General features: G+C 37.6%; 1 protein-coding gene across 5 annotated transcripts in view; it reads left to right on the top strand.

Moving 5' to 3' along the window:
- EYA1 (EYA transcriptional coactivator and phosphatase 1) overlaps window positions 1–14,821 on the top strand; it is a 151,478-nt gene that overhangs the window by 59,519 nt on the left and 77,138 nt on the right. For 2 of the 5 annotated variants that reach the window (XM_084306995.1, XM_084306994.1), the window contains exons 1-3: window positions 1,110–1,207; window positions 6,874–6,923; window positions 8,361–8,488. In XM_084306995.1, coding sequence (XP_084163121.1) covers window positions 8,365–8,488 — 124 coding nt within the window. In that variant the 5' untranslated portion in view covers window positions 1,110–1,207; window positions 6,874–6,923; window positions 8,361–8,364. Of the gene's footprint in view, window positions 1–1,109; window positions 1,208–6,692; window positions 6,924–8,360; window positions 8,489–11,328; window positions 11,355–14,821 lie in introns of those variants that run through there. The other 3 variants (XM_084306991.1, XM_084306992.1, XM_084306993.1) reach the window with 3 other exon arrangements.

Raw genomic sequence — 14,821 nt, 5'->3', positions numbered from 1 at the left:
AACAGTTCCTTTTGAATTAGGAGCAACTAAAAGTGCTGTAATAGAAATGTATCATAAACCCATTTCAGTTTAATGGCTTACTAATTAAGTTATTTAATTACTTATTGATTGGTAAAAGCTAAGCTCTAAAGAGTTACTGTTACTTAATGCTCAAATTTAACTCTATGCAACCATCTCTCTCTTCTATGGAAATATTTCTAAGGTCTACGGAAAAGGCCTTTGCACAGTTCTAAATATTAAAACTTTAGTAGTAACAATTTAAAATACAAATTTGACTGTATTTACGATTGTCTTTAGAAATACAGATATTTCATGTATCTGCATGGCTTAAACTGTTTAAAAAGTTCCAGACACTTTATTTAATAAATACCTTCAAATTGGAGAAGGCTGGCTTAAATAGTTTTAGCAGACCCTTTCTTTACAAGGTTGCAAGAATCTCAGATATTTGAGAACAAATCTGTTACATATCCAATCAAAACGGCATGTCCGGACGTGCATGCTGCTTGTGTGCTTAAGAGCCTCTGTGAGTATCCTTATTTAGCTTCTCTCATTGATATAATGTTGTTTTAATTCCAGTTATTCTATTAGGATGGCTTTTGTTTAAAGCCGGCTTACTAGAGGGGACGAAGCGACACACAATTAAGCTATTTAAATGAGGAGGGAGACGAAGGGGGGGGGTGAAGGGAGGATGGGGGGGGGGGGTCCCATTACTTGCTCGGGGCGAGGTGCGGGTGGCGGCCAGGGGCGCGCAGCCTCCGCGGAGCGGGAGCCTCCGGTGCACCTCGCCCGGGCGGGGAGGCTGCCTTCAGGGCCGCGTAAGCCTCGCCGCATTTTAAACCAATAAGGCCGGGACAAGAGAATAGCTGCGGTTTGCCTTACAAAAACAAAAACAAAACCCAAAGAGGGGGGATAAAAAAAAAAAAAAAAAAAAAAAAAAAGAGAGAGAGAAGAAAAAGGGGAGTGAGGAGGCTGAGCGGGAGCGGCAGCGTGCCTCCAGGCACTGCCTGGGCAGACCTACGCGGCTGAGCAAACAGGCGGCGGGGCCGGAGGCAGCCTCCGCCGAGGCTTTGTCTGGCTGTTTTGCGCTGCTTTTTGCGCTGCTTTGCGCGCCCCGCTGCGCCATGGCGGGAGCCGCGCGCTGAGCCCGCCGGCGCGGAAGCAACGCGCCGCCCCGCAGCGGAGACTGCGCGCCCCCCCCGGCAGCACCGTGAGTACCAGGCGGGAGGTGTGGAAGCGGCAGGAGGGGGAGGAAAAGATCGAGTAAAAAAAAAAAAAAAAAAAAAAAAAGAGAGAGAGAGAGAGAGGAAAAAAAGAAAAAAAAAAAAAGAGAGAGAGAGAAAAGAAAAAAGGGGAGAAATTGAAAAAAAAAAAAAAAAAAAGGAGGAGGGGGAAGGAGGGAATAAAAGTAAAATAAAGAGAAAGAAAATAGCCTAATTGCGGATCAGCCCACACTCCTTCAGCGGCGGCGATTAACCTGGCGTGAAGGTGCAGGGGTGCTTTCTTTCTGCCGCTGCCGGTGAGAGCGATCCTCGCTTATAAATCACTAGGTACGGCACTTAATTTTGGCCGTGTTTCAGGCTGGGGTTTGCAGGCTTGCCACAAAGCAGATGTTAACGTGGGTCTATTTATTGTGTTCAGCCAGGTTTGGGGATTCTCCTGTTTGATTTCCTCGAGTGCTAATGGTTCGTTAAATGTAAAGCCCGTGATGGCGAGACGTTACATGCCGGGGAAGGCAAGTAACACAGGGAGGGAATCTGCAGATCTTTCTAAAAGAGACACGAGAGCGTGAGAAAAATAATAAAAAAAAAAAAAAAAAAAAAAAAAATGGAGGGAAGAATGCATGACAGAGATTTTGACAGCACTTTCTGAAGCAGGAAATCCTTTTGCTTAATGTGTTTAAATTTTCCAAACACCAAGGAAAACACACAGATCCCCACAGGAGAACTTTTCAAGATGACAGAATAAACATCTACACAAGTGGAATATTTGACATTTATTGACATTTTAGGTGGCTTTTTAGAACTACGGGCTCAGAACGAGGAAGTTATGTGGCTTTTGAAGTTTCATGAAACTTACTTCTCAATCTTGAGATTGAGAGACCCAAAACATCCCCGAGTCCGTCTTTCTGTAGGTATTTTGGACAAACACCAATAAGAAAGATGACTGTCTTTTGCAGTGAAACATTTATTCTGGAAAAGTAAAGGTGCATTTTCAAGTGTTTCTCAGAAGGTTGGAGGGTTTTTTGGTGTTGTTTTTATTTATTTTTTATTTTAACAAGAATTTAAGAATAATGCACAAGCAGAAGAGTTAATAGCTTTCAGAGTGAAAAAAAAAAAAGTACGTTTCCTGTAGTTTGTTTAAATTTAAACTGATCACAGAGAGAAAATTTGGGAAAGAAATGGGAACATTCAGTGCATCCCTGGAAGTTTTGAACATTAGATACCACAGATAAGGAATTTTATTTTCCATCCCATACTGAGACAGTTTGCAAAGCATCTGCCAGGACACAGGCTACTGGTTTGACATGTAAAATAAATAATGCCTATATGTCTGCATACATGTGTGTGTGTACATCGTGTGTAATGTGTGTATATAACACATTATATACTTTTTAAATATACATAGGCACTTATGCATGCCTCATTTTATATGTTGCTCGCAAGCGCATGCAGCGCAGTGGTCAGCCAAGCACCTTTAAGCTGCAGTTTTCCCAAGGCCTGGTAAATGAGCAGCCGTCCCCTCAGAGGAGCCCAGTGCAGTGACAGACTGCTTGAGTCACGGTTTGCCTTTGGAGTGAGCAGGGAAAAAAAAAAAAAAAAGAAAAAGAAAAATGAGTAATCATTTTGTTTGAATTTCAATAAGTATGAAATATTTCTTGGGAGCCAAGAAAATCTTGGAGAAGCAGAGAGGCATTCTTAAATGTCTGGTCATAATGGGAGCATTGTCACACTGAGCACTTCTTTCTTAAAAGGGAGACATTGCTTGTGTTTCCAAACGTTTCATTCATAAGTGTGTGAACTCAGTATGCAGGAAAGCACTCTCAGAAGAATTTAAACTAGTAATTAAAAATTAAATAGCTGTAATTATCTGCTTCTGTTTTAAGAAGTGCAATTTGTCTTTGAAGTATCTAGCAAAAGAGTTTTGCCTCTTCACTTATAGTCTAGCGATACAATTATTTAAAGAGTGAAAGTATGATGAAGTTGCATGTGTTGTCAGCAAGGTGCCTTTTTGTAGCCAATTTGTATTTTGGTTTTGGAACGTTTGGGCTGCTGAAACCATTATGTCTGTAGATACTGATTGTGTAGCACTTGTAAGGAAGAAAAGAAGGCAGCTTGAGGAAAAAGTCTCTTTCCCTTCACTCCCTGTTAAAAATGACAGATTTTTTTTTCCCCTAAGGAGGAATACTGATTTCAAAATTGCTATTGTCTATAAAATTTGTTTCCTTAAGTAGAAATGCATTTTAAGAGAAAGCTCGTGTGCTGGCTATAGTTTTCTGGGCTAACTTCTTATTTTCACTTAGAAAATTTCTTTTCAGCTGGAAAAATGTTTTAAATTATGGCTATTTAAAAAAATTGCTTCTAGCAAGCAAAAATACTGTGGAAAACCTGTAATTTAGACAAGTACCTACATTTTATTTGCTCTGTGCTGCTGAAATTTAGAATCCCTTCCCATTTACAGTTTACTTTTCACAGAACATTATTAACTTTTTGGCTTCATACATGATCTTCTGTCAGATGCTTTTGATTTGTAATTTAGCAAAGTATAATAAACAGTGCAAAAGTCATGAATTTTCCTCCGCATCCTGAGCTCTGTGGTAGGGAAAATGTGATAAAATGTGTACCTTGAGTCTTGTTTGATGATCTCTCAAAGCAAGTTTGCCTTCTGGAAATAATTTCTGGGGTTGAAGAGCATGGTATTAACAGATTTAATGTGGCTATTCAATGGATTGGTGGAGTACTATGTGAGGTTTAACAAAATGAGAGAGACAAATTGAACATCAACAAAACCTACATCTGTGAAGAATTATAAATTTAATTAGAAAAAAAGGCAAACTTAAAAGACCTCATTAACTAATCAGAATTTGATGTTACTGATTTAAGATTCTTAAATGGATGAATTTTAAGTAGCCTTGCTATCATTCTTTTTTTTTTTTTTTTTTCGCATCATGTGCCCATGTAGTGCGATCCACTCTAAACAGAAAGATGTTAATGTTACTCACCACAATCAAATTATATGCGGTAATATTTTTCATGTATTAAGGAGAATGTGCATGTCATTTATCATATATGGCATTTTTAGTTTAAGCAGAGTGCAGAGAATAAATGGTGAGTGACAGCTTCTTTTTCTGATTTTTTTTTTTTTTTTTTTTAATGTGCCCCTTTGACTGGACGGGTTAGGCCATTGCATTTTTTTTTCCAGTTTTTGTTTGATATGTGAGTTATGTTGCAGAACTTCAATTACCCAGAAATCTGTTGGCAAAATGGGAGAATATACAAGAGCAAGCACACGCCACCCAGAAATGTTTTTATTCTATGAACTAGTCATCATAAGTGTGGTTCCTTACTACATTGTAATTTTGTACTACACATAAAAAACTGAAAGCATGTGAAGTGTAGCATTTTGTAAACTGTAACTAATTTCACTCACATCTGTGTCTAATTGTTGTCTGCATTCGCATTCTTGAGAGTAGATTTATTTTTCCTGGACCACTATGTGGATTCAGCTGACCAGCCTAAGTGAGGATTAGTTGTTTTAAAGTTATTTTGATTAAAGAGTCATTTTTAAATATGGTAACGTGCAACACATGGTTTAAATAATTCTTGAGACACAAAGGAATATATCTAAAGTATGTCTAATGAAAATGAAGATTGTGGATATGAACTTTCACAAATCATAGAGTGTAAGAGGACATATAAGGTATATATTTAATTCTCTGTGAATGAGTTGTTTTTTTTTTTTTTAACTTCTCCCATGAAACCTCAAATGAAATGTCTCACTGTAAACACACATGCATATTGATGTGTATATTTATAAGTGTACTGAAGTTAATATTTTTTTTCTAATTTAAGAAATAAAATAGTGAGGATTAAATGTATATTAGAGTTCAGTGAAGTATGAATAATACTGTAGGGTACGTCTGAAAATATCAGTTAATTGAAACATCTATTTTTAAGGGGAATTTTTTTCTATTATAAAAGATACATTTTAAAGTATTCTGTGCAAGAGGGAGTGAAGATAGCTCTGTAAGCAAACTTAGTTCTCACCTATAATTTTTTCCAGGTGTTTAGAAGTAACAGCAGAAACATATCCTAAGGCACTCTGCTGCAGTTTTGAGGGTAAAGGATTGAAAAAAAAACATTAAAACAAAATGCTCAGTTTTGAATGTAGCTGCTCATCTAGTTTGATTTGGCATGCTCTGATGTATTGAAAAGCACGTTATGCAGTACTTTAAGTGCCCAGTTATAAAAAGATTGATGTTTTTCAGCGTGCATTATTACATGCTTCTTGACATCATTTGTAACGTTATGCATTGCCTGGCTGCCCCTAGCAGTTGTTTACTCTTGCTAGTGGTAATTCTGTCTGTGATTAAAAATAACAAAAAAAATCTACAAACACATAAGTAGGATTTGCTTGGATGATTTTTATGGCACTTAAAATGCCTCATCTCTCTTGCCTTTGCTCTGTGATCACTTAAGAGATGTCAGTTCAGGTTGAATGGAAATGCACATGAAAGATTCTCAATGCAGACATTAGGATGATACATACCTTTCCCGGATAAGCTTTTGTGTACTTTTAGGCTAACAGTATCTAGCAGCATATCTTCACCTGAACTTTATCACCTGCTGACAATCCTTACTGGCCGCAGAGAAGGGTCTGTTAGCAGAGCAGCAATGTTTTCCTAATAGGATATGAAAATCTATTATTCACCTGAGTTATAAAAGGAGTCATTTTATTAAACTGGAAAATTATTGCTGGGCTTCCCAGTGGAACCAGATTCCTTTTTCGATGAGGGAGCTCAAGAGGTAAATGCTGCAGCTTCCTAACATATAGTTAGCCAAAAGTGTTCTTTTAAGTCATTTTATCAGAAATTTCATTAGCAACTGGAATTTTTATGAGTAAGACCTTGTGCAATAACATGTGCTTTATTTTAATTCACTGCGCTTGGTGATGGGCTCATTTTGGAGATGGTTGTGTAACAATGTAGTTCGTATATTGGAGATCTTCACAGTAGGCAGACCTCCCTCTTATTCTCCCTTCCCCCCCTCACACCTCTCCAAAAAAAAAAATAATAATAATAATAATTGTGTCAGCCTTGCTCTGCCCCTCATTTTTGGAGTGCGGTTACTTGTGGGGTCCCCAGAGGAAGCAGGGCTGGATGGCAAAGAGCAGAGGAAGAGGACGGCCAAGGTGATGAGGGCAAGAAGCTGTCAAGAGCTAAGGGGATGGGAGCAAGACAGGATTCAGGCAGCAGGAACAAAAGGGGAGCTTTAGAGCTGCGGAGGATGCTGGGGGGCTCGGTGCAGAGAGGCTCCCTCCCGCCGCCCTTGGGGGGCTTGCCCTCGCTGGGGTGCGCAGCGTCGGTGCTGGGGGAGGAGTGAGCCCCTCTGCAGCTGTCACGGCCCCTGATGAATCACTGTCCCGGCACTTGGCCGCCGTCCCCAGCGCGGGGAGGAGGGAGAGGGACCTGTCGACGAAACAACAGGCGAGCCTTCAATTTAAAGACAATATGCCTTTCACCGGCGCCGTGCCCTCCTCCTCTCCTTTTTGGTTTAAAGGACAGAATTGTCATCTGCGGTGATGGTCTTTGTTTAAATTAAGGCCTCGTATGAGAGCGGAGTAATAGAGGCTTCTGTTTGTCTCCCTGGTTTACAGGTGCAGAAGTCCCAAACTGGTTCAGATGTTGCTGTTTCCTCCAGTTGCAGGTAAGAATATGATTGAAAATTGCTATTTTTCTGCAACTTTTTTTTTTTCTTTACCTTCAGGTGATATGTTAAGGTGATAAGTAAATGTTTATTCTTGTTTTCCACATGGAGCAGATCAATAAGCGCAGGATCTTCTCTTGTATGTGTGTGCAACAAAGTCTGTCAGCTGTGAGCAAGTACTGGTTTTCACTAAATTGTTTTACTTTGTGCTAGGTAGTTTCTTTTTTAACTAACTGTGGAACCATCTTCTTTTTTTTTTTTTTTTTAATCTGCACATTAGTTTAAGCAACAAAATACAAAATGAGGGGTTTGTGTTTAGAACTTGCAATAAACTCTCAGTCAAAATATGAAAACTTCATAGGTGAAATTACACTTATGTTTAAGGATATTTATACCACTACAGTGGAAGGATTTTTTTATATATAATTTTAATAAGTCTCTAAAAGAGCCTAAGCATTTCTTTTAAACAGAAAATGTGTGGGTTCAAATGCCTCGGAGGCACTGTAACCTGTGAAATTTCTACTTGGAGCAATTAAAATAAGTATAGCAAAAACATTATGAAAAGTGTTAGCTATAAACAAATGAATATGTGGCACTTCATTTATAAGTTTCTCCAACATAAATGAGGGGATATGTCATAGTGGTGAGGTCTATTGTTTTTTTTATACGAGGCTATTAACAACACAAATCAGACATACTCAGCTGCTTGTGTGCTGTGTAAATGTTTAATTTTTGCATTGAATCTGAATTGCTCTCTTATTATTTTGACTAAACGACAGCTGCTGAGATACTGCAGAGTGCTAAGGCATACTAACGCCTATATGGATTCACTGTATGTTGGTCATATCCCTTTTCAATTGGGCACAGTTTATGTAATCCACAAAGCAAACAAGTGAGCAGACATAATAATGTTTTAATGCTGCGTTCGTTTCAACGGAAACAGAGGAACAATTAAGTAGTTTGCCAGAGTAAACACATACATCAGGAATATCTCATTCCCTGTCAGTAGATGACAGGTTTCAACAATTGCTTCAAGTGTTTTATTTGGTTTAGAGGCCCATTATATTGCCACTGAATGGTAAATCTTGAAAGCACAGTGTTAATTTGTTGTTAAGAGAATATATGGATTCATATAGTGGTGATTCCATCTTTGTGCATATCTTAAAAAAAGAAGGTGTCATGAATGTTTAAAGTACGGTACGTTGTATCTATATTTTATTCTGTTAGAAACTGCAGAAGTAATTGCCCTCGATGATCAGTTGTGTGTGGCACAACAAAGTGAGTTTAACATTAGAAAAAATCACATTGGGAGAAGCGGATCATTTTTTACTAAATGTGTTGAGGATGCCAATTAAGAGCAGGCTGCATGTCATACTGGTAATTCCTCTGTAATCCAGATTGAACATGCCACTAAAACTAGACGCATCTTGTTTTTAGGTCTATGGAAATGCAGGATCTAGCCAGCCCACATAGCCGACTAAGTGGTAGTAGTGAATCCCCCAGTGGTCCAAAACTTGATAACTCTCATATAAATAATAATTCCATGACACCCAATGGCACAGAAGGTGAGCTACCTTTTTTTTTTTTTTTTTTTTTTTTTTCTTTTAGTGTTTTGTAGTTTGTGTGTTCTCCTTGCTGCATCACTGCTCTTGCAGTCAGTAAACTATGTAGAGAAAAATGTTTTACTATTTAAGGTACTACTTGTTTATGCAATGTGGTTTATAAATCTGATGTTCAGTGTTTATCAACAGTTACTATTATCAAGTTTCAACAATAGCTTTCATTCCTGTTATATGTTCCTTTCACATAGTTTGAATGGACTGAGCAGGTAGTATGTGCAGAACTTAAAAAAAAATAAAAAAAAATCCATAAAACCTGAAAGGCTGGTTTAGTGATGAGGAGAAAGGAAGTGTTTACATTTGTTGTACTGCAAAATGCAGTCTTTCAGTCTTTTTCCCTATATCAGTGTTTTTTTTCATGTTCACACTTTTAGCAAGCTCCTAAGGCTATGAAAGTTTTGTCAAATAGGCTAATAAAACTGAGTGTTGAAATTTCCTAGGGCTAGCTTGCTGCTCTGATGGAGTGGCCAAAATTCAAACAGGTGTAGTAATTCAATGGGGTAAACTGATACCTATTTTTCAAGCAGCAGTCAGCCAGTTGATAAGTTATGTTTGTTCTCAGTAGAATACTAACAGCAGAACAACTGAACTGCTTTGTCAGTAATGACATATAATGAAATACAGAAGGATTTATATAATAAGCAGTGAAAATACTCTTTCCTGTAACGTTTCTATGGCTATAGTAGGAATGATCATACATGATGTTTGGCTAGCTTTGTGGACGGTGTTTTTAATGCATTACTTGAAATTTTTAAATAAAACTTTTCAATATAAATTTAGAGTTAAAATATTGTTGTAGCAGAGAAATGCCTTTTTTTCCCCTTTAAAAACTGTGTCATGTTAGTGCTGTCAGACTGTTGAGGATTGTGGACATGCATTACATTCTTCCAGGAAAGGCACATGTCAATCAAACAGATGTCGTCCCCCCTCAATTCCCCAAACATCTCTGTTATTCATTCTAATTGGAGTCCTCTGTAGTGGGGAGGGTTTATGGGTTATCAGATTAACAGACTTTTGTGCCAGGGTTGTGTATAATTTACTTTTTATTATTGCTGTAAAACTACTGCTGCAATAAATATTTTAGTAATTAAAAAACAATATTTTTTTAATTTTGTTTTAAGAATAAAGAACTAAATTGTTAATGTAGTTTAAGAAGAAAAATATTTCATGTCCACAGATGAGTCATCTTTGTTTTTAATGCCAATTTTATTTTTGTATCATATTATGAGGTATATACCAGTTTTGGTACAGGATAAAATTGGTCAGCACTTTAAAATCTCTCTTACTTGCAAAAGCCTTTGCAGTAAACCTCACTAGCTTTTGTACCTTATATGTAGCTTGAATGTAGCTTTAGCACAAAAATATGACGTGTTCCTTGAAACACAGAAAGACATCCACCATATGGCCAGACTTCTTGTTCTTAATAGCTGTTTTGTGTGGGCTTACATTCTGAAAAATTGGGTGCTTAATATTACTCTGTCAGGAAATTAGTTAGATTATCTATTCATAAACTCATGTAGCAAATAGTTCTGGAAATTATATCCCAACTTCTCAGTAGGTATTGGAGTTTATATAAATTAAAAAAAAAAAAAAAAAAAAAAAAAAAAGTAAATTAAAACAGAGTAACTTATTTTTCCTGTTTTTAGAATTTTAAAGTGCAGGCTTATTGGTTTTGGATGAATTCTACCAAGAAAGATAAAGCGTGAAATACGTGTTTAACTTCTGAGATGAAGCCAAATGGTTTTCTTTTGTTTGCAATTTTCCCTCAGGTGACATGACTCTCCTCAGCACTGCAGACTGGTTACTAAGTGCTAGCACACAGACCGCTGCAGGTTTGTGGAGCTGTGGTGGACACACTAGAAGTGTGCAGTCAGCATGCGTTGTAAGATGTTGTCCAGAAAGTATCTTGAGAAATAGTTTGTGCTCGGTGATTCTGGTCAAAACATTCAAAATTTCAAAAGCTTTTCATTATGTGCCATGTAAGAACAATCAGAGACAGGAATTTGAAAGAAACATAATTGAATAATTTATTTCTGAATTAGATGTGTTCCAAGAGACAAAATTTGTGAGCCTAAGAATCCAAAGGTGGGATTTGGCTGATAATCTGTTTTATGTTGACAAAATGTTTCTTTTGGGTTCCTTGAGCTGCTACACAGGCTTAAGAAAAAAGCGAGTGTCATCAGCAAGAGTTTATACTTTTTTTTTTTTTTTTTAATGAAGGAGGCTTTTTTCTTTTTTTTTTTTTTTGAGATTCTTTAAGTAGAACCCTGCTGAAACACAAATGACAGACTGTACGGATGCTGCCATATGGCTTGCCAAGCACTTTTCTTACACCGCTGCACCTTGACTTGCTTGTTTGTTGCACGTGGAGTGGAGATGTGGGTTGCTGAACATTCACATGTTAAATATAATATGTGAAACCAATTTCTGATCTACTATGCACTCGTTCTCACTAGCATGAAAGAGCCCTCCTTTTCTGGCATAAAGGACCTCCATGCGAGTGAGAAACAGGGCCTCCAGCTATTTGCATGTTATAAATGTGTTGTAAAGATATGTTAAATTTGATTTGACTATGGGCGTGATTTAGGCAAGTTTCCATACCCCAAAGTGCAGGATATGTTCACTAGATTAGGAAAAAGGAAAAAAAAAAAAAACTGTCCCAAGGTGAAATGGCCCTGTTTCAAACAAATGTACATTAATTCCTTTAAGGCACATTTTCAGACTTGTCTCTTATTGATGTTGTTCTACAAGAGGATGTGGTTGGAAGATAGCTCGCTATCATTAGCTAATATTTTTAGCTTCACACTTAGTGGTAAGTTTTCAAAGCACTGAATGGGGATCTACGTGTGTGATTGAGTCTGAGTGTGCAGCTTTGAATCTCTGTGTGCAGCTTTGATATAATAACTCTTTGTGTGCTTAATTTCCTCTTGGTAGAACAAAATTGCTGTGGTGTAGAACTGACCAGGTAGTAGTGGCCAAGGAACACAGCTGAAGATTTTTTTATTTTTTTTTTAGGTAACTGTTATGTAGTTCCTTCTCTCTAAAGATTTTTAAACAAGGTGGATTTGCAACTTTGCTTTTCAGGTAGCAATTCCTCATTGGGTTTCTTTTAGGACATAGTGATTTCTGTAAATCAAACACTGTTCGTTTAAGTTTGTTGCAAACCATGAGATGGTCTTCATAGCTCTGGATACATGCATGGTGAGGAGAAAATAAATCTCCTTAATATCGTGAGTAGAAAAGTCATAACCAAGAATAAGTAATTACATTGCTTGGTGGTTAACTCCTTTTCTCTGGGCCAGTTCAGGCAGCATGGTCTTCAAACCAGTAATGGGGAAGCAACAGGGAAATTACAGATCTTGATCAGTCAGAAATTTCTCAGGAACAAATACAGGAGAGTAACACTAAAATGTTTGGCTAACGACGCTCAGCAAAAGCAGTCCTGGCATGCCACCATGGAGTCTGATGATATAAGTAATGTACTGTTTGAGTTTTCCATGATCTCTTTAAGTGTTTTTCCACAAAATACCCTCTGTTGTAGGCAACAGCAGATGCTCAACACTATTAAAGTTTTGGTCTTGTATGACTTGCCTAAGAAAATCTGTAATAGAGTAGAGAATTGAAGTAAGGTTCAAAACATTCACAGTTGTGTCTTACCTCTAAATCTCCTTTGTCAGCGAATTGCAGTGGTAGGTTGATACTAAAGGACTCCAAGAAACAATAACGACAGAAGCTAAAAATTGACTTTTTTTTTTTTATTTTTTTTAATAAGACAGCTAGTGGCTACTCCAGCAATGGAGTTGTGGACACTACCAAGTGTCCACTTGGGTAGAAATGTATTAAGAGGAGAAAGGCTGAGAGTAATGTTTAAAAAAAAAAAAGAAAAAAAAAATATTTTCAGCTGAAAAGCTGTTTTTCACAGTGGACAGTCATATTCACTTTGTACCTACAGTGATCTTTACTTTTATCTTAAGAATGTAAATCGATTCTGATGGATTATATATAGGAAGAAATATCATGAAGATGTTTTGTTCAACTGGAATGGAAAAGAATAAATGAAGATTGGGAGAAGGAGACTTTATTCCAAGCAACTACCAATCATTTGCATTAAGAGTATGGAGATGCATCTACCCTTGTTTCTTAGTGTTCAGAAGGATGAAGAGAAGGAATTTTCATATCAAGTGGGAAGGGAAAATGGATAACAAATTGAAGATCAGATTTTCAAAGATACATAGGAAGGAAGATTTCAAAGAGAGTTGGACATCAAAATTCTTTTGGAAAAAAAAAAGGGCTCTTGCTCTTAAGTACCTGCTGCAACATGAGAATCAGATCCCACACAAAGGCATTCAAAGTTCCCCACTGTGTGAAGAGGGCTGGCCATTAGAAAGGTTGTCTTAAGTCTAATGAATAGAAATCCATCTTAAAGGTTTCAGAAGCACTGGGTAGTATTTTTGCTGGCTTGTTTCTGTATTATAGAATTCGGAAGAATTATTTCACCATTTTCTGAAGTTATGGTGTAGTAAAAGATTAAAGAATAGAGTGGGTATGTCCTGGTAGTTGTTATGGAACACACTGACGTAGCTTTCTGAAAGTAAACAATATGTTGAATATTCAATGTAATTTTAATGATACTTTGTAGCACTCAAAATAGTCTTTCATTATTGCAGTCAAGCTTTCACATTGGCAGTGAATTTCTTCTTTTTAATTTTTAGTAAGTAATAGTTATTTATTGTATGCTGTAGAGTGTAAAGTTTTAGTGATGACAATCAGACAAAATGTTCCTCCTTTGGGAGGTGCTTGGCTTTTGATATCTTTTTGTTGCTCATTTATGGAGTTTTTGCCAATCATATATGCTGACATTTCTATACATGTGTTTGTTATAAAGAGCTTGATGGTATGAAAATTGTAATTGATGCAGTGGTACCTCCACATTTGGACACCATAAAGTAATAGACCTATAAGGGTGAATCTAATATTTGCATTTCTAGAGTGTTAGTATCATGAACAATGGATGATAACTACTTTGCACTGGAAGATCACAAGAAGATAGTTCTGTGTCTGGAGGAAAGACTGCAGTAGTCCTAGGCTAACCAGACTGGTAAAAGTAATCTGGATGTCTGTAGGAACTGGTAATATTCTTCAACCTGCTGCCACTTACAGAGGATAAAAATGAGATACACATCACTCTGTTTATGTGAAGGCAATGGGATAACTTGGACTACCTTTTTCTCCCTGCTCTTTACTTTTTTTTTTTTTTCCCTGCTGTATTACATTGGCTTCCTTCCAGACTCTTTGTCTTATCTGTGCTTTTGTTCTCCAGCTTCACCAAGAGTCCTTCTGTCTCTTCTGAGCACTTGTAGAATAATGCTCTATTATTCCACTTTCCTAGCATTTTGGCCAGGGAAAAAACCTTTCTACTCACTTGCTGGCTCAGGCCAGCAATTCCCATTGCAAGGTCTTGAGTGAGGAGGAGACTAGCATAAATAAATATTCATGCATTTATTGTTTTTTCATCATGTATGTGCGTCTGGTTTTGGAGGTTTCACCATTTTCCCCCATCACATTTCACTGAAATAAAGGACTTTTTTTAAATGAAAAGTCTGTCACAAGACTGGCTGCCAGATCCCTTTGAGGGGCAAAATATTCTGCCCCACACTCCTCAGTCCTGCCCCACTCCCCCCTCTCCCGAAAAGAAGAAAAAAAAAAAAAAAAAAGAGAGAGAGAGAGAATCTTTAACATAATTTATTTACACAAGCTTCTCATAAAGACATCTGCAACACCTGCCATTCCTGACTGTGGATGGAGCACGGTAGTATGAGAACACCCTCTGAGTGTGCCTGAGGGGTCCCAGAGCCCTGCTGGCACAATGGCCGCACAGGCCACAGGATATCAAGAGCTGCAGGATGTTAAGAACCCATCAAGTTCACTGCTTCACTAAAAACTGTAACACATCCACAACTGCACAGTGTAAGACAGAAATATCATACATATGAGCAGTAATGCAGAAGAAAAGGAAATCCAGTCCATTCTTTTGGTGTGCATTCCAGGGAACAGGACTAAGGCATTTAAGTCTAGACTAAGATCACATCTTAATAAGGTGATATCTGAAAAGCCTTAACAACTTCAGGGACTTGTGACACTTAAGATGATTTAGCACTTACATTTGTATCTTGTAGTCTTCTGAGGAGTTTTGCTTATCATAGGGGAAAAATAAGCATGAAACTTGGTCACACTTCAGCGTTAGCCATCATCTGGCCCCTGGCCAGTGAGTGCAGAAAC

Source organism: Netta rufina (assembly GCF_964035555.1).
Source record: "Netta rufina genome assembly, chromosome: 2".
Taxonomy (NCBI): domain Eukaryota; kingdom Metazoa; phylum Chordata; class Aves; order Anseriformes; family Anatidae; genus Netta; species Netta rufina.
This window is presented reverse-complemented; position numbering and strand designations above follow the sequence as displayed.